Genomic DNA, 20739 nt, shown 5'->3' with positions numbered 1-20739 from the left:
CTACTCAAAAATGCCTTTTGGAAGCAACAAAACTGACTATGGATGGCCCACAACTATGATCAGAAATCAGAATAAGTACCTTAATAGAAACTTCTAAAATTACTTTTAAAAGTATTGTAGGTAAATGTAATATGTCCACTGACAAATATAATTCTGAGGTAATCAGAAAAGTAAAGTTATGAGAGCACTGACTGGCTCCGTGGCTTTGAAACACTAATGACTACTGTGTACAATAACAAGAACAAATGTGCCAGTGGGTTGCAAGCAAATAACACTAAATCAAATTATCACATATGGTGCATGAAAATACGGATCGAACTCTTAAGGATAATAGTAATACGCAACAATAAATGGTGTAGTGGAGCACTGTATGCAAGTTATACTCCCACTGGAATCTCAGGAATACTATCCCAAGATTTGGCACTGGCAGAAAATGTTGAGTGGCACTGTTGAACTACAGAAGACGGCACATTACTGGGGAAGTCTACAGAATCTACAAATAATAATAGCGGCAAAACTTACTTAAAATGATCAATGTAAAAGTGAAAACAGCAAAACACAAGATATGTCAAATGTTCAATATTACGTTACCACAACGAAATTTCTGTTAACAGACGTAGCAAATTTCTAACATCACTTCCACAATGATTTCACAAGAATATCACAGTTGCACAGACAAACGGGATAATAAAAGTATGTGAATAGGAGAAAAGTCGTAACAAGGAATCGTCAGTGAAGGGGGTCAGCGGAAGGACTTCGGTCGTTTGCAGTTCTTCACCAGGGAATCAAAGAAAGAGAAACTCATCATCAGACAGCGCCCAGGTACTTCATGGTGTGACAGCTTCAAGTGGGATGTCGGGAGGAAGCTAGCTGTGGGTCATTACCAAGTTATAGGTATACCAGAGCGGCTGGTCGAGGTCATCAGACTCGGGCGTGACACCGCTCCAGTAGGACATAATGCCATGGTTACAGGGTAGTGTAAAAATCCACGGGTACTGGCTAGGGCAGAATGCAATTTGATGGGCCAAGCCAGCCCATATTTATACCTGGTTTTTGGGAGTCGCCGGAAATGTCTACCTGACATCTGTCAAACGATGACTATCTCCTTTGGTCCTTTCATCTCTGCTTCTAATCCTCGCAGGTACCTGGAAAGGTCATTGAATGCTGGCAGAGAAGGATATGGGATGAAAGGGTACAATGAGGTACTGCTAAATTTGATGAGAGATTTAGGTCATTACGCGGGAATGCAGGGGTGAGTAGGTGGAGCCGCAGGTGCGGCACTGCTAAAAAACAAGGTTAGGTGAAAGGTCAGGTCAAAAGTAATACACGTGAGATGGTATGAAATCTAACAAACTATGGGGCTGATCCCTGTCAATGACCCTCCTGAAATTAGTCTGGGGGCCACAACACGATGGCAGAAGGGGGTAGCATTCCCTTAAGTGTCATGTTTCCTCTCAACATCTGTGGTCATCATAGGCTTGAGGTTAGTGTTTGAATGTGACAAGGGTATGACAGCCAATAAATCTCTTTTGGTATGATATTAAAATAACGGTTACATGTTTTCGTCTACGAAACGGCGTTAAGGAAACAATAGAACAAAAGCCACGTCAAAAGTATCGCATGTGTGGACGACTGGACTCACTTATGTTTATGTGTCAGAGAGAGTCGTCTTGTTTTACTTAAAGATTCGCAAAGAGCGAACAGCATTGTGTTTAAATATCTCTCTCTCTCTCTCTCTCTCTCTCTCTCTCTCTCTCTCTCTCTCTCTCTCTCTCTGCAGGCAAGTAATGCAGAGACTTCGTCAGATTCTTCGTTCACACATCAGTAAGGTTGAAGGGTGTTGGAAACTTATGGACTTAGGAAAAGCTATATTCTTTGAAGTGGTTTAACAATTACATCTTGAGATAGATGTTCAAGACGGAAGTTATTTCAAAGAGAGTCGGAGAGGAAGTTTCACAATGTTTCAGGTTATACATTGGAAGAGATAACATAGGTAGGCAACAAACGCACATACTCCCTTTTTAGGGCATGTGTATTAAACAGTTTCATTTTGGTTCTCGTGAGAGCCGATCTAGTTCAGAGCGTGAGAAGTATGTTCGTTCGTTTGTCTGTGGTTATGATTAAGGTAGCATTCACTCGTATCCTGAGAACATTTATTTTTGGGAGAGTTTTCCCGGTCGACCTGTGACCTAGATCAGAGCTATGTTGTTATGATAGAGAATGTATTACATTTCCCTTTTTTATGTAATTTCCATTACACATGGTTCTCAAAAACATCACAGCAGCAAGGTTTTGTTTTTACTTTATGCTTGACACGAAGCAGTTACATTATTTCTTTCGATTTCTCTTATATTTCGGATTATCCCTCATGATTGTAATCAGAAAAAAATAAACAAGTGTCAGAAGGACGCTTTGTAGCAATGTATATATATATATATAATATATATATATATACATATATATATATATATATATATATCATATAAATATATATATATATATATATATATATATATATATATATAATTAAGACGGAAGTTATTGGTAGACGTTGTGCAAGAGGTAATATTCAGGAAGTAACGGAATGTGTGCAACACATAAACGTGCTGCTAATGACCCATCTGCGTATGTTTCTGAAGAAACTGATGCTATGGAATTAATTGGACAAGAAGTATCCCTTGGTTCATCTATTGAAGAATGAACGTGACAAGAGCCACCCTATTTAGGAGAACCGGTTTATTCGCGCGCGCGCGTGTGTGTGAGTGAGTATTTGTGAGTATGAGAGGCACAAATTTACTGCAGTCTTAGTTTTTCCGGAAGTCCTTGGATGATGCCCCATTTCACTTTTTGTGAAGTTTCATCATTAAAATGTTCCCAGAGGTGGTTGTGTCCAAACATACATATTTCGTTCACATAGCTTTGGTTTTATTTTTAATTTTAACCGGAGGCAAGGAAGTGAAGACTTTCTTATTACGTATAATTTCGTTTAAAATTTACTTTGTCTTAAACATTGACGATATTTTCCAGGAGGCACTGAACCTGACCAAGATACGGGCTCGATTCCCGTTTGAGTTTTGATGACTTTCCAGTACTTTACAAAGTTCCAGGAGTGAGCTTTTACCATATACAGTGAACTTGAATTATGTATCATAATGCTATATGCCTTTTCTAAGTAAATTCATGTTACCTCTGGCTTGGGATAAATTAATGTTTATTTTTTTTTTTTTAGAAGACTGGCTTCTTTGCTGTACTTTTGTTTCATTGCTCCCAACGCTAATATGTTGATATACAGGCATTGCAGTACATTTTATGTGAGTTTACTACGTCTGTCCCTGTGTTTTATAGATAGAAGTAAATCCATTTTTCCCGTTAAATAAATATGACGATGAATGAAATATTCTTAGCAAAAGTAGCCCTGATACTGATGGACCCTCATAATAAAGATACTTCTAGTATCTTATAATATTGAGCGCAACCTACTTGCCTCCCCGGAAATAAGCCCTGGTTTGTCGGTCAGAAAGTGTTCTTCATCAGAATTACTCTGAGGATATATCGATTATTCCTCTCCAAACTTACCGCTCTCTAATCTTGCTGAATCTGCAAGATGGTTCAGGTGAGTAGTTCTTGATCTCAACTCACAAGTGAAGTCTAGCATGATTCCATTTTTATTTGTTTCGTTTATTAATATTCTGGTACTTCGCAAGATAGAATTTCAACAAATGTTGACTTTCTAATTCTTCGGATGTTGATTTCTTTAAAAGATTTTATTCAGATGTTGATATTTTGATATAAAATATTTTATTCGGATATTGACATTTTTATATAAAATATTTTTTTCTCTGTCTTTCTGGCTTACCGAAAGATTTAATTTCCTTGACTTTATTCAGGGACGGACCTATTGAACAGTCGTGAAAGTCTACCGAGAACACTTAAACCAAAATAAACCAAAGTGGTTTAGTACCCTAAAGTAAAACAACGTAAAAATAAAAGTAAACGAACAAAATTGCCTTTTAAAATAAAAGTAAATTGCATCTTGATGCCTTAGTCTTTTTGAGTAAGTGATGAATGTTCACTCCATGAAATACTCGTAGATCATGTTTCCGAAAATAATTAAGAAAACATCTGAAAGTGCAACATCTTATATGGGTCAAGTTCAAAGTCACCCAAAATAGAATATCCACCCATTCTCCTCTTCTCGTCCTTTCAGATGCTTATATATCTCTGAAGAAAGTTTTATGTACATCAGTATATTATTTTAGTGTACTTTTTTGCCGTTTAATGTAGTTTAGATATTCCTTTAAAACCTCGATTAGTTTGAAATGCTATATTATTTAAAACTACGGTCTCTTAACATGTAAAGAATAATATTCTAATCACAGGTACTAAGGTTTTATGTATGGAATATTACTCTTATGTCTAGGGGCTACTTCTCTTTCCCGGAATTGAATGAAAAGGCGTTCGTCAGACCAGTTTCCGTAGGTCTTTCCTTCTGGGGTTACAGATTAGTCTTATCTGCCGGTGTTTTTCGCCCACTGCCCATTGATCTTAAGGAAGAAGTACTTCTCTCTTTCAGGCATCCTCGTAACCCCATTAGACCACAGCTTCACTTATTCTTTTCCTCCACTTCGAGGCTACCGTCTTTTCTTTCTCAACTCGTAATATCGTTGAATATTCTTGAACTACTTCTGGTCTATCGCTTTTCTCAAGTTTATCGCACACCGTTTCTCATGTGAGCTCTGCTTGTGGGTGTGTGTGTTTGGTACTGCTAAGGTCAATTATGTTGGCTGTGGCACGATTTTTTACTTTAGAAATAATAAAGTGGTGTACACTTAATACAGACAGTTATTTTTTACTTTTCGAGATATCTCCTTTGATAATATTATATATTTTGAAAAACTGTAAATAGAAGCGTTCGAACTGTTTATCACTTAAATGATGATAACAAATCACAAATACATTGCAGAGGATATTTTATGAGGACAGGAAAGGAATTGCCATCAAATATCTGGATACACTTTATAAAATCCCCCACTGTCAGGTACAATTCTTTATTAGCTGCATTCTGGGTAATATTCACGATCTATCACTGCCATGCAATAAACGGCCCCTCCACCTCTCTCTCTCTCTCTCTCTCTCTCCTCTCTCTCTCTCTCTCTCTCTCTCAGAAGAAGAAGAAGAAGAAGAAGAATTAGAAAAAAATTACCACAGTACTAAATTAAGCGTTTATTTTTAAATTTCGACAATCAACCGTCAGCGGTTTCATTCACAACATTCTCAGAAAACGTGTGATGCGAAAAAAGGGTTCGAATACTATTCGTCAATCTTCTGGTGCTCCGGTGATACTGCTACTGCGGATTGAAATGAATTCTCAGTAACTTCTCGATTGATATTCAATGATTCAATTAATCATTCTTTTTGTCAGTTTGATTTTACTTTTCACAAACTGGTGCCATATCAAAAAATTAAGAATGAAAAACCATTGCGAAACAAAACCTTGTGATGCAGTTGCTGCTATTTTTGTCATAATTTAAATCAAAGCATAGATTGTGTGATAAAGTAAACTTGTGTTTAGTAATCAAAATGGAAAGTAAATTTTTTTCATCGTAGTACTTATTACCGTTACTGTTCTATTATAATCGTTAGAATTAAAAGTCAAATACTTTACAAAGAAAAAATCAATTAAGCAAAAAAAATATTTGTTTGTAACAATCTCAGGGAAAACATTACTCCTATTTTGCTTTTCATTGTCTCATTTATCTGTGAGTTTAAAGATTGGCCGTCAAATATATTTCACATAGGAATAAGAAATGGAACAGTAAGTTCTGCCATTTAAAGCAGCCCCCTTTTTTAACTTTGATATTCATTAAAAGATCCTTCTGACTCTAACACCGCAATAACAGTTTGCCAGGGTTGTTCCCGAAGAACGCGTTTTCAAATTCTGTGTGTATATATATATGAATTTTTATCACATCACCGTGATATGCACATACACATTATCGTGATATGCGTAAGTCACAAATGTCGTTTGATATGCAATTCGCACTGCCTCGGAAATAATACCTAAGGGGAATTGATAAGTGGTTCGTTACCTGACAGGATCGAACTGCCGAATCCATTGGTGGCCGATGGTGCTCGCTCTTCGATAGTTCGATCCTCTTAGGTGAAAAGCCACTTATCAATTACAGTACCCCTTAGGTATTATTTACCCGGTAGAGCGAATTTAATATTAAACAACAGATGCAGTCTAATGTTCGTAATATATATATATATATATATATATATATATATATATATATATATATATATAATACGTACATACATACATATATGTGTATAATTAATCATATAGTGTATACATACACACACACACACACACATATATATATATATATATATATATATATTATATATATATATATATATATATATATATATACAGTGTATAAAAGATATATATATATATATATGATATATATCTCACATATATATATATATATATATAGATATATATTAATATATATAATATTATATAATATATATATAGGGGTATATATATGACATTTAATACATAAATAATTATTATATTTATATAATATTTATAGATATATATATACTATAATTTTATGTAACAGGGTGTTTAGCAATTAGAGCCCCCCCTCCTTCTACAGCATAAACGAAAATTGATATGGGACAAAAACAAAAGTAATTCAGAAAAGGTATTTATTTAAGTTTCTCTCTGACTATTTAATATTCTGTGTGGCCTCCATCTGCCTGTACCACAGCCTGCATTCTTGAGGGGTATGATTTCAGCAAATCACAAAAAAGCTGAGACCCAAACTCCATTTCCCTGAGTACGTTGGTCACCTCTCTTTGCAGGTCGTCGAGGCTTGGTATACCATCATAGTTCACTGTGTGCTCTTCAACACGATCCTTTAAGATACTAGCAATGTTTTCATGGACATTAAGGTCAGGGGAGCTACCTGGGAATTCACTTGACGAGAAGAAATCGATACCACTGTTTCGAAGCAGCTCCTGTGTCTGAAGAGCATTGAAACTTGGTGCCTTATCATGCAAAAATGTGACTTCTTCAACAGATAACACGTTTTCAGGATCTTTGAGGAAAGGAAATACTCCACTAGTAGGCACAGTTTCTCTGAAGTATTTGCCACTCCATGACTGTCCTTTTCCTTTGATGATCCACATTAACCATTTGGCTGTGAAACAGAGAAAAATTCCCAAACATTGAGGAAATTTCACAACTTGGCGATAGCGCATGTCATCGCTGATATCATCCAACTCTGTAGCCCAAATGATGTAATTTTTTTATGATTTGGCTTCCTGATTGTGTAAATGAAGAATTCATCTGATGTGGCAACATGGAGAAAGTCAGGTTCATCCCAAACTTTAAGAAATGAACCACAAAATCATGTACGGTCTTCTTTCTGTTGCTGAGTGATGTTAGGCTTGCTGATAACATGAAATGGCTTGATACCAGATTTTTTCAACTCACGATACACAGCACGATAACTTATAACCTCTCTTCTTTCCCCTTTTTGTTTCTTGTTCAAGCGCCATTTATGTAAAGACTTTCTTGGTCTGGCCACTGCCTCAGCTATGATGTCTTTTGACTCCTGAGAAAGGACTTCAGGCCTTCCAAGATTCTCACTCTTTTCGCGATGACAGTCATATGGATTTTTGTCCCAGTTTCTTTTAACAAAGAACTCATCTCTTTTAATGTATTTAGCTTGTATTTAGCTATCCAGGAACTTGAAATGAAGGATGCGCTAGCATCCCAGGCCTCTCAGAAGGTTATAGCCCTGATTCGGTCAATCCATCTGATTTCCTCGTGCGTCGTTAGCCATGGCTGTATCTACCTCCGTCACTCAGTCTGAAAATACAAGAAATGTAAAATAAAAATAGCTTAATAGAAACTTAAGATAATGTATTTAGAAATAGGCTATAGCAGAAAACGTCATTACTTTCCATTTGTTCTGCGGAGAGGGGCCTCTAATTTCGAAACACGCTGTATATATATATATATATATATATATATATATATATATATATATATATACATATATAGATATATATATATATATATATATACTATATATATATATCTATATATATATATATATATATATATTATATATATATATATATATATATATATATATATATATGTGTGTGTGTGTGTGTGTCTGTGTAGATATATTATATATATATAATATATATATATATATATATATATATAGTATATATATATATATCTTATATATATATATATATATATATATATATATATATATATATTATCTATATATATATATAATATATATATATATATATAGATATATATATATTCTATCTATCTATCTATATATATATATATATATATATATATATATATATATATATATATATATCTATATATATCTATATATAAATTATATATATATATATATATATATATATATATATATAATTGAGTGGTAATAAAATAGGAAATGAATATAATAAAAAAAAAGCTCCAAGACCAAAACTAAATACAAAAATTGCGCAAATGTTACTCGATACGTTCTTGAAAAGGTTGCGTTCCTGATTGCTAGAGTCGGCCAAAGCTAATAGGACAATATAATGTAATTATTGAAAACGAAAGAAACATCCATATTACCCTTTCCCGTTTTATTGACCGAGCTATAAAAACCGATGCCAATACGCATTTAGAGAATAAGAACTGTACTTGAAAGAATATTATCCTATTCATTGGGAACACAGGAAGTCTGAAATAGAGATGCTCAAGGCATTAAACTCTTTCAGAAATAATAAAATAGAGATAGTAGCTGAATTACAGAACAATGAAAAACGAACTGGAGACTTTGATCTTCCTGTAAAAAGAGAGCTGCTGACAAGATATACGAGCGCGGTAATTTGCTGAACCTTACCTTAATGGTATCCTTAATGAATGCTACTTATCTGGATAAGTCGGCCTCGATTTTGGTTTCTGCTGAAAGCAGGAATAAAAATAAATGGGTTCCCTCTTCATGTTGCTTTGACTGAATCAGCAGGGTAAGAAGATTAATGTCAGCAAAATTTTCTGAGTTCAATTACACACAAAAACACACACACATATATATATATAAGTGAATCACGTTCGGCACGTGATGAATATATAAATAAATGCAAAATCAACGAAGGAAAGACAAGTAAAAATGTAAAACTAAAGGCATTAAATAACGCGATTAGACGGAAAAGGCGGAAAAGAATATGCTGTACATTTTTTTTAGTAAAAATATTAATGAAGAAGTTACGTGAGCTCAGTGTTATGATATATCACCTGCTGTTTTAACCATGTTATCTGTTTTGTCTAAAGCGCCATCCATCTTCGTTTCTCAAAAATACTGTAAAAGGGCTTTTTCTTCACCATTAAAATTTAATGATAAGATTAATTTCCACAAAGTTTTCAGGAAATGCTTTGATGCAACTGAGAAGTTTTAGAAAATTAAGAAAGAATCCCCTGATGAAGTAATTAAGGTATCCAAAAGTAATGTGAGATGAATACTGAACAAGTAATAAAGACATGTTATTCGGTTTTCCATTAATTCTTCATAGTTACCATATTTATAGGGGCTGGTTAAAACACACAATATAAGCGCCTCAGTGGCGTGGTTGGTTTGGTGTTTGCTTCTCACCTCGGTGGTCGCGGGTTCGATTCTCGGCCATTCCATTGAGGAGTGAGAGATGTGTATTTCTGGTGATAGAAGTTCACTCTCGACGTGGTTTGGAAGTCACGTAAAGCCGTTGGTCCAGTTGCTGAATAACCACTGGTTCCATGCAACGTAAAAACACCATACACACACACACACACACACAATAGAGAAAAAAAATCGTTTTAGACTTATAGTAATGAGCTGTGCAGTCTCTGTCTCTTGTCAAATTAAGAAATACCTCTACAGAAATGTTATCGCTGCTCTTAGAAAGTACCTCAAGAACCCATTTGAATAATTCCATAAACCTAACGGGAAAATTAAACGGCATCGGATCAGTCCGACCCGGTCCTGATGAGTAAGTTTTGCCGTTTTTTTTATATTTATTCATAAAAGTATCTATTGAATCGGTAGGAGAATATCTAAAAAAAGATCAGTTAATCGGATTAAATTTGCCTCTAACAAGCAGTCATATTTTGGATTTTTTTAAATTGTGAATTTGTGATTGTAAATTTATCTTTGATGGGAAATTCTGTAAGGAAACATTAGGTACGGAAATGTCGAACACTTTATCTCCATTTCTGTCGATTTTATACGTAAGGTATTTATAAAAAATAGAATTTTATTCCTACGAGTAATTAATTACATGTACCATCGTTTCAGCATGAAATGACATATCGGCTATTATACCTAATAACTTGTAGCAAAAACTGTAAGAACAAGTCCCGTTTATGAGATTCACACTAGAAATCGGGGGAAAAAATTACCTGATCCTCTTTCGCAATGTAACCAGACATGAATTTTTTTTTTTTTAATTTTGTATAGATAGAGAACCAATATTGAACTTAAATTATTTATACTGTTTTTGTAGACATAATAATTCTTCTGTGACTTACGTATTTCTGGGTAGCAACCCACAGAGAAATTTGAGAAGAGGTCGAAGACATTTTATGATGAAAGTGTCAGGAACATAGAATTACCCAAAAACGCTATTCCTCTGCCTTATTTCATCGGCTTTAATTCCATCAAATTAGCGTTGAAATGACTAAAGAAAAATGTAGTTTGCTCATATTATAACACTAAAAACATGCATATTGTAAGTTACTGTCTTTATCAGAGTAACAACATTATTTATAAATTCCCATGCATGGACTGTGCTTCATTTTATATGGGCCGGATAAGTATGGAAACAAATTCTAAAATAAATCAATATAAGTTATCAATTAGAACTGGCCAACAGAATAATGCTCTTTTTGTGCATCTAAGTGAGAAATTACATTGAATCTAATATCCCCATAGAATAGTCTAATAATAAGGTGTAAATATTTTTCACAAATTCACAGACTACATTGATATACGTAGCAAAGGAAAATAGCATTATTTTGAACCCATTTTTGTACACTTTTGACCCCATTCAGCACAAGACGTTCCAAGGAGATTTAATATGGAAACTTAGAATTCTCAGTAATCCTTGTTAGTGTCTTTTCCCACTCCAGTTCCCTGAGTTAATCTTGTGTGTGTGTGTGAGTAGCAAAAAAATGGCTATTAAAAAGGCAATGTCCATCAATTGATAAGGGTTTTATTGCCACATTTATTAAGAGAAATACATGTGTACGCCAAGTCTCACAATTTTTTACTAATTCAGATTTAACCTATTTTTCATATCACATCTAAATAACACGTACCTTGTTAATTTCAACTCTGTTTCTATTCATATTAATTGATTTTCTCTAGATTCTTATTCACTAGAGGAAATATTGCTAATATCAAATTCTTTTACTGAATGAAATATAAATAAAGTAAAAAAAAGAACTATGAGGGACACTTTCTTTTTTCACAACTGTAGCATATGAAAATTCAAATCTTGGTGGAAATCCTTATTTGCGCACCTGTCGTTTTTTTGTCTGCTGATATAAGGAAACTGATTTTGATTACATGTTCATGTACAACTGTTGAGATAGTTTTGTTCGTGTTTTATCGACAATATTCCTTCCTGTATAACATCGAGTGAATTCAGGCACATCCTAAATTTAACAAGCATTTCGCATCTCTCAGATGTGTTAGACGATTCTCAAGATACATTGTTTTTCGTTTATTTCAATGGCTGTGAAAGTAAGGGTGAAAACTAATGGGCCACTATTGCAGCTGCTGAATTACATAGAGTTTTGAAGCTAAAAATCATACATGATTATGTCAGGACTGGAATGTAAATACATTCAGATTCCAGTGTTTTTAATAGTGCATTAGTTGCTGTTAGCTTGTTGTGTATCATGATCTCTTTTTGTTGGCCACGCTCACAGATTAACTCCGTCCTACTTTTGACAAAGTCAATCACAGAAAAATTTATTCCATGACAAACTAACAAGATGTCTTTCCTTTCCTTTCCAGGCCTCCATGAGCGGCTTGAGAATACAAATGGCGCCTTCCATACATCACCAAGCTGCCGCGATGCTTTCAATACTTGTAAGGTATCAGTGGCATGCATTTACAATTGTCACTTCGCATATTGCTGGCCACACAGACTTTGTCCAAACGGTCAGGGACCAGGTACACCAATATGGCGACCCCCAAGATCTCTCCAAGCCCAAAATCAAGTAAGTATATCTTCTTTAAGGTCGTTAAGAAGTTCTCGAGATGAGGGTCGGGGCGGGGGCGGGGGCGGGGGTGGGTGGCGACGGTTGAGAGGGCCTTGATGTGTGGGAGGTGATTAAGCGTCCTTAAAGAAGTCGATAAGCAATCTGAAGGGAAGTGAGGGATTATGAAAGGATGAGGATTAACCTTTAAATAACGAAATAAGAATAAGAAGAGAGAAAGAATAAATACCTAAGCGAGTCATTTCCACGAACAATAGTCCAATTCTTTGGCGAAACTCACAGTTAATTCTTTCAACTCGTACTTTTTGAACTAATAGATAGTGATGTAAAATTGCCTATTATTCACAGCTATAAAGAACAAAATAAAGAAAAGACTCTTCCAGCCTTGGATAAAACGTGTTCCAGATTTATTCTCTAGGAATCATCCATCATTCGGATTAAAGCTTCCCTTGGCGTTAATTAACCTTGATGTCTGAAGTTTTTTTTTCATACTATCTCTAATATTGAAAAACAAAAAATAAAAAAACTAGCAAATTAAGGGAACCCACAATCTCTCCGTATAAATGAGCCTCATTGATTCCAACCCAGATTCAACAATTAGACGTAAACTTAACCCAGCATGAATAGAATTCAAACCGGATCCATGAAATGTCGCGTAATATATTTATTTACAATAGAAAAATTTGTAGAACAATTGGTACAAACGTAAATGTGTCAACAGAAGCTAGAAATGTTACTATTGGCACGTCCCAATTCATTACTGAATTTTCTTGTCAATAGAAGAAAGACGGGAAACGAAGAAAGAAAACTGGAAAGTGTAAAGAAGAGCTGAGAGTTAATCCGCCAGAAAGAAACTTCTCTCGCTGTCCTTGGGTAGAGAGTCCAGTTTCATTCAAGGCCTCCACTCAAGTTTTCTGCTCAAACGAACTAAGCAGTCTTCTACTTTGAAGATGAACATAAATGTCAAAAGAAACTCTTTGTTGCCCTGCTTTGAGAGTTATGAGAAATAAAATACAAATTTCGTTGAAGTGGCTTCCTCTTCGTCTGCAAGTTATGTTGACTCCGTCCTTTAGAAGTTTCTGTTTTGTAACATAATTATGCCTTTTACTTATTATTATTTCTTTAGTACCTTCTTCATCTGCGTCTAAAACTGAAAAAAAAGCTTTTCAAATTCGTTAGGTCTACGTTTGCTGCTTCTGGTCCTGGTGTTTTGTTAAAATTGCTAAATTTCCCTGTCACCAACACCTTTTTTCTGTTTTTTTTTTCTTTAGCCAAATAAAACTCGAGAAAACGCGAGCTACGGGTGAAAGTATGACGAAAACTAAATTCTATTAAGCATCCTATTGTTCTTTTTTTATTTTTCTGTTTTGTTATATTACTTGAGTCTCCACCTCTCTCTCTCTCTCTCTCTCTCTCTCTCTCTCTCTCTCCTCTCTTCATTTCTGATAGTCTGACAGTATGGATACCTTTTATTATAGAAAATTAAAAAAAGTTACTACCGATTTTTTCAGAACTTGTCGTGCTGTTGGCAACGTTAAAAAACATTTGGACTGGTCAGCTAATTATTTGTAGTCACCCTTTCATATGCTGGTCAAATTCAGCGTTATTCAACTTTGTTAATCGGTTACCCAGTGTTAATTATATGTTCTGTAGGTTAATCTGTTATTGGGGGCGGGATCGTGGGTGGAGAAAAAGGTTATTTAAACTTTTAGACTGCTTATATATTCGATAGTTTGAGTGCAGTATCACTCAGCATCGCACATGACAAAATTCACCCATACTTAGATGCCTTTAGCATAGAATCTCAAGCCAACTAAAGGTAATACTATTAAGTCTATCTGTCTATGCACATCCACTCCAGTACATTAACTTTTCAAGGCATGCCTATTTATATTCAAAGTCATTTTTCCTGATTCTAAATAGCGGCCAATAGCGGCCCATTAATGTGTACTCATTGTACACTAACGCATCTTGGCTCCATTGCTGGGACATTAATTGCTCCAAAAAATCTTGACCATCTTGATTTTGATACCATTTTATTGCTTTGACCACGAACTCTTTATTAATATTGTGAGACATTAGGTTTAGAACCTCCAAATTATGCTTTTAGTTTTCTGTAAAAGAAAACTATCGAGATGGCTTTGTATGTCCGTCCGCACTTTTCTCTGTTCTCCCCGTACCAAATTGCAGCCGTCTAGCTTCAGTTTTTTTTTATTTTTTTCATTTAAGGTTAAAGTTAACCGTAATCGTGCGCTACCAACTCTATAGGACATCACATAGTCACCACCTGGCTGTGGCTGAAAGATTCATAGCCCGCGGCTTAAACAGAAAACTTGATTGCGCCGAAAAACTTCGACACATTTTTTCGTTATTTCTGTAGCTTTCAGATTGTTGAACAAGTACCTCAACTTATATAACCCATGGCTCACCTCTTCTTAAATACCTACACAAACCTGCAAAAAGTATATAGTAAGATTGTTGGGTAATCTACCATTATTTCTCAAGCTCATTGACATCTGTTCCTTGATTGTTAACATGGGATAACACGACTTTATGCAAATATTTCTAGAAATGAAAGAAAAAGTCATTCTAAGCAGAAAATGTTTTATGAACATATACATTTTAAGGCTTTGTTTGTCGGTGAGCTCAATTTTTAAATAACCGTTTTTCCTTAATAACGCGGCTCTCGGCCAAGATGGCGTACGCGATGCGATGTCTGAGTAGTCAGGGATATGAGGGGGGGGGGGGGGGGGGTGGGTCGATGAAATGCCTAAGGCAACTGGATAGTTAATCTTTTAATTAATTTTTTTATCTCGCAGGTTTTTGACAGATGAAACATTACAGTCCCTTCAATTAGTAAATCACCTGTGGATAAACTTTACCGTAATCTAATTTTAAAAGTAGCTTTACCTATCATAAAAGCCTTTTTCATCTGACAGAGACGAAAGCATTTTCTTTGTGGGGTTTTTTCTTCAACTGATGTGTGATGGAATACTTTTGATGGAGAAGGAGAGGTTTTTGATAATATGTTTTAAATACTTGATCTGTGTGTAATGAATAGGCCTATCTTTGATTAAGGGAAGATTCCATTCGGCTTGCTTTTCTCTTCTTTATCGGAGTCCAGTGAATACCATTGACAGAGGGGGAGAAGGTTTTTATGATTTATGCATATTTTCACTTAGTTCGTATCTAATGGATACATTTAATTTGGAAGTATTTTATTCACCTCGGCCTAATCGCTGATTTCCTTCTTTATTTTTCATATAACAGTGGAGTCCACTGTTTGAAAAGCAAAACGCATAATAAGTAAACATCATATCTGCATATTCCACATTACTGGAACGGTAAGGCATTGTCTCCAGTTTCTTGGTCACAAAATGGATGAGAGCGCCTCAGTGGTGTGATCGGCATGGTCTTGGCTGCCACCTCGGTGGCCGCGAGTTCGACTCTCGGGCATTCCATTGAGGTGTGAGAGATGTGTATTTCTGGTGGTAGAAGTTCACTCTCGACGTGGTTCGGAAGTCAGGTAAAGCCGTTGGTCCCGTTGCTGAATAACCACTGGTTCCATGCAACGTAAAAACACCATAAAAAAAAAACAACAACAACAACAACTCCATGCTCCCTCCCCCCCTCCCCCTCCCCATAGCCGTGCGAAGGCCGACATCCCGAGTTTGCTATCTTACTTGGCCATTTAATGATAACGGTTATTTTAAAAAATCCACCTCGCCACCAAATGACGCCTTAATGCATATGTTTATAGAACATTTTCTGCTCACAATGACTTTTTCTTTCATTTCCCCAAATATTTGAATAAACTCTTCTTACACCCTGTATGTATGTATATATGTACAGCGTTCCCATAAAATCATTCCCTGGTTAATAAAATTAATAACTTTAAAATTATTGTGGATATGACCGTACAACTTTCACATTGTGTTGAGTAATTACTTAAGTTTCTTTTGTGTGCCTACAGATGGCACTGTAATCACTCTATCTGCCAGCTGAGTCAAGAATAGCAGAAATGGTGTCATTGCAGGAGAAACCCAGTGTGTGTTATGGTACCACGAAACAAAATTAGCTGTTGCAGTTCAGCGCAAGTTCAGAAATCGGAGACTGGAACTGTTGAAGACTGTAAGAGAAGCGGTAGACCAGGTGTGAGTGATGCCTCCGTTGTTGCTGTGCGTGACCCCTTCCAACGTAGTCCTAGAAAATCAGTTCGTCGTTCTTTGATCGAACTACGGATACTTCGGAGCACAATGCATAAAGTGTTGCACAAACGCCTACCTAATGTTGAGACCTTAAAAGCAAGGATAACAGCAGCTCTAGCAACGGTAACTATGGAGATGATGGAGAATACCTGGCGTGAGATAGAATTTTGCTTAGATGTACTCTGGGCAACAAAGGGGGTACTAGTTGAAATTTATTAGTAATATAAAAAAAATTTTAGTCATTGTTGTTGAAATTGAAGAAAACCTTATACCTCTACCTAACATGGTTTGTGTGTAATTAAGGTATGAAATCGGGGAAAGATTGTATGGACACCCAAATATATATATATTTATATATAATATATATATATATATATATATATATATATATATATATGTGTGTGTGTGTGTGTGTGTGTGTGTGTATATATATATATATATATATATATATATATATATATATATATATATATATATATATATATATATATATAGTGTATAGGCTTCAATAGACGAGATAGTTTAGATTCCAGATTCTTTAAATCAACAAAGTACAAGTTTTAGAAGACCTACCACAGTCTTCTTCAGGTGCCGAAGTTGATATCCTGCCCTACCCTCCAGTAGAAGGGCGCTGATATTTGGTGGGGCACATGCAGGCGTGACCGAGTGTAGCTGGTGTCTCCTTAGTGCATCAGTGCCTGAAAACTAAGACTGTTTCCGAAAGTTTCTGGTACTTGTATAAATGAAAGAATCTGGAATGCAAACCATCCAGTTTTATTGAAGCCTGTGCGTGTGTGTTCAGCAACTAAGTATTCAAGGCATAAAATCGTGCGGCTGTATACCTGTCTCTTGCCTAGAAGTGCGGCTTAAGATCTTTGGTTATATATATATATATATATATATAATATATATATATATATATATATATATATATATATATATATACGATATATATAAATGTGTGTGTCTGTGAGTGTGATTTTGGCTGTGTATTGCTTTTTATTCTTCAGTATTCCGTGTCATACAGAACTCCTTAATCCGAAAATGACAGGTCTTCTTGCTATTGTAGACTCTTTAACAGATGTTATTTTCCTGGATGCAAATAGTGTCTGATGTGACCAAATCGGAGATGAAGAAAATAATATTAAAACAGAAGATTAAGGTATGAGAATGCTAAAAAAATGTGAGAAATTTATAAGTGTTACTTTTGTAATGAACCCATTTGTAAGGATAACAAAAATGCGACGTTATAAAAATAAAATAAAATAATATTAATGTAATAATGATAAATACGAGTAAAGAACTAATCCTACAAAGAAAGGAAGCCTTTTATTTTATTCCCCTTAGAAAAGATTTTTCTTTACTTTTCTTGGATAATCTACTCGGTTCACAGACTCCACTCAAGTTTTTTGCTCTGACGAACTAAGTAATCTTCTCGTACTTTGAAGATGAACATAAACGTTAAAAGAAATTTTTTGTTGCCTTGCTTTGAGAGTTCTGAGAAGTCATTTATGAAATTCGCTGAAGTGGGCCTCCTCCTCCTCCTCCTCCTCCTCCTCCTCCTCCTCCTCCTCCTCCTCCTACCTCCTCCTTCCTACCTACCTCCTCCTACCTCCTGCTAGTCATGTTGACTCCGTCCTCCAGACCCTTCCATTTTGTAACATCCTCTAGCTTTACTTACTTTTTTATTATGTAATGTTTCATTCTTTCATCTTCATCTCCATCCTTTGAGGTGGAAAGGTCTGGGAATTTTCAAAGAATTTCAGTCCTATTGGTGGACTTTGTTGATGCGCGACATTGTTAGGTATTGGTTCATTTATTAACTTTTTCCCTCTTTTGCTGATTTACAAAATTTCTGTAGTATATTCCAAGTTTACTTACCACTTGAGTGTCTGATTCATCTAGAATCGCCTCTCTCTCTCTCTCTCTCTCTCTCTCTCTCTCTCTCTCTCTCTGTTTTTTAGTGTATTTGATAATGGCGTGGATTCTGTGAAAATTAGAGATTAAAATGAATTTCTGCGTGTATAAATGATGCAAGTGCTACCCAGATAATAAAGCCTGTGTGCAATATTACATCAATGCAGTGGCTTTCTGTGGCAATATTAAAGAGAGGAAATATTTCCAAGAACGTGCTATAAGGCATGAAACAAAATTCATTTTGTTCATCAATATAATTGTTATATATTTTTTTATTAATGATGATGCTCATAACGCAATGTCCTCACGGTATGATAGATAATAACCTAAAGGTCACTTGTGAGGAAATGAGTCTCTCTCTCTCTCTCTCTCTCTCTCTCTCTCTGATGGGACATTTTAAAGTTTCAGCCGTTCAAAGACGGCTCTTAAAAACACACACATCTCTCACACTCACTAATGTCCGCACAAACTCACGCAATCATGTACTTCAACTTTTTCGGAAATATGAAAGATAAATTCCTTTTCACACGGTGACAATGAAAACTGTCATGTTCTGTTTCACGGCGATAAGTGAATTTGTTTAATTCAGTGGGGAAATTTGGTGAACGGAGACAAAGTATGAAATTCTGTTTTGTACAGTGACTTTCTGCCTGAATTTCGGTTGCACAAGGTTTAGAAAAGGAAGAAGTATTTCTTTGGATGTTAGCCATAATAATGTAAATCTCTAGATATTATCACATTAATGATACTAAAACAGCAAGTTTCAGCTTCAAACGAAAGATTCAAGTGACCCTTTTCATTTTAGCATTGCAGTTTTCTGACTAAATGTATAAAAGCAGTATAACACTTGTAATGACATGCGCACTGAATTGAACATAGTCTCCTACTGGCAGCCTTCAGCCTACCAGATGATTATATTATGAACACGAGAGGTTCTTTTCTACTCGAAATCTGGCCGTGGGTTAAATCATGATTTGAATTGACGCTTTCATTGTGAAAATACTCAACTTATTACGCCAAGGATATTGCTCGTCCCTAAAGGTGCTGATTTCAAATAGAGAGAAAATGAAAGATTTAAAAAAAAAAACAACACCAAGTCCTGTACTCCAGTTCATTAGATGGGAGCTTCAGCTACGCAACGTTTAACTAGACAATGCTGTCTTCACTGAACTTTGAAGTCAGCTGAAGTTTGAGCTGAAAAGCTTTCAAGTGGGGCTACTAAATGACTTCGAAGCATGAAAGCGAAAATGTGACCAATTATATAATTATGGAAGCCAGACCCTGGCGGTGTGTAAGTTTTCTATGAGCGTTAGGGTCGAGGCAAGAAGGCTGCCAACCTGTTCGAAACTCATAACCTGAACGGTGATCGTACTGGTTTCGGTAGCATACATACACACACACACACACACACACACACACACACATATATATATATATTATATATATATTATATATATATATATATTATATATATATATAGAAGAGAGAGAGAGAGAGAGAGAGGCACGGAGAGAGAGCGAGAGAGAGAGAGAGAGAGAGAGAGAGAGAGAGAAACTGTAAACAAAGGCATTGGGTTATTTACGATTGTATACACCTAGCAACTTGCTGATGATAGAAACATTGCTATGGCCGACCATTTAAAGGGATTTCGACTATAGAATGAATATAGGTTGAGAACTGTAAACTTTTTTTTTTTATACAGAAGCTGTAATTCAAAGCGCCGCTGCGTTATGGATGAGGTCTTAATTCACTTAATATGAACGGTGGCTGGAAATTGACCGTTTCATTTTTAGACAAGATAAACGCCAGCCACGTTTTTGTATAATACAGACTTACCCCTCTAGATACACGAGACAAGGTAATAAACCAGTCATATTCCCTGGACTTATTAAAAGCTAAATATCTGACAGCCGTTATCCAAGTGCAGGATTATTGCACTGTATTGGGCAACAATGGGCAACATACCCACACCAAACCAGATTGTAGATATTTCGATCTCGTGTCATTCCCTCTAAAGTGGATTTTACACTTATTTTTACTAACACACACACACACACACACCAAGATTTAACCGGGAAAAAGACTTACTTCATCCCCATCCAAAAAGAACGATGCTGTTTTTTAGTTTCCATCATAACTATTATCATGATGATTTTACACCTTAGTATTATCATCATGGAACATGCAGTAAGAAATGAACCTTTGACCATATAAGAAAAATCACTGTATGTGATTCACGTTTTGGGCGGAGTCATTTACAACTATTCTGTAAAAGAAATTACAACCCCTCATTGAAAAACGTTACGAAAAAGT

General features: G+C 35.5%; 1 protein-coding gene across 5 annotated transcripts in view; it reads left to right on the top strand.

The window, feature by feature from the left end:
• LOC135208415 (glutamate receptor ionotropic, NMDA 2B-like) overlaps window positions 1-20739 on the top strand; it is a 1060362-nt gene that overhangs the window by 667368 nt on the left and 372255 nt on the right. For all 5 annotated transcript variants that reach the window (XM_064240560.1, XM_064240561.1, XM_064240559.1 and 2 more), the window contains exon 4: window positions 12096-12301. In XM_064240560.1, coding sequence (XP_064096630.1) covers window positions 12096-12301 — 206 coding nt within the window. The remainder of the gene's footprint in view (window positions 1-12095; window positions 12302-20739) is intronic.

This window comes from Macrobrachium nipponense, chromosome 35 (genome assembly GCF_015104395.2).
Source record: "Macrobrachium nipponense isolate FS-2020 chromosome 35, ASM1510439v2, whole genome shotgun sequence".
NCBI lineage: Eukaryota > Metazoa > Arthropoda > Malacostraca > Decapoda > Palaemonidae > Macrobrachium > Macrobrachium nipponense.
Note: the sequence above shows the minus strand (reverse complement) of the source record. Positions and strands in the feature narration are given on the sequence as shown.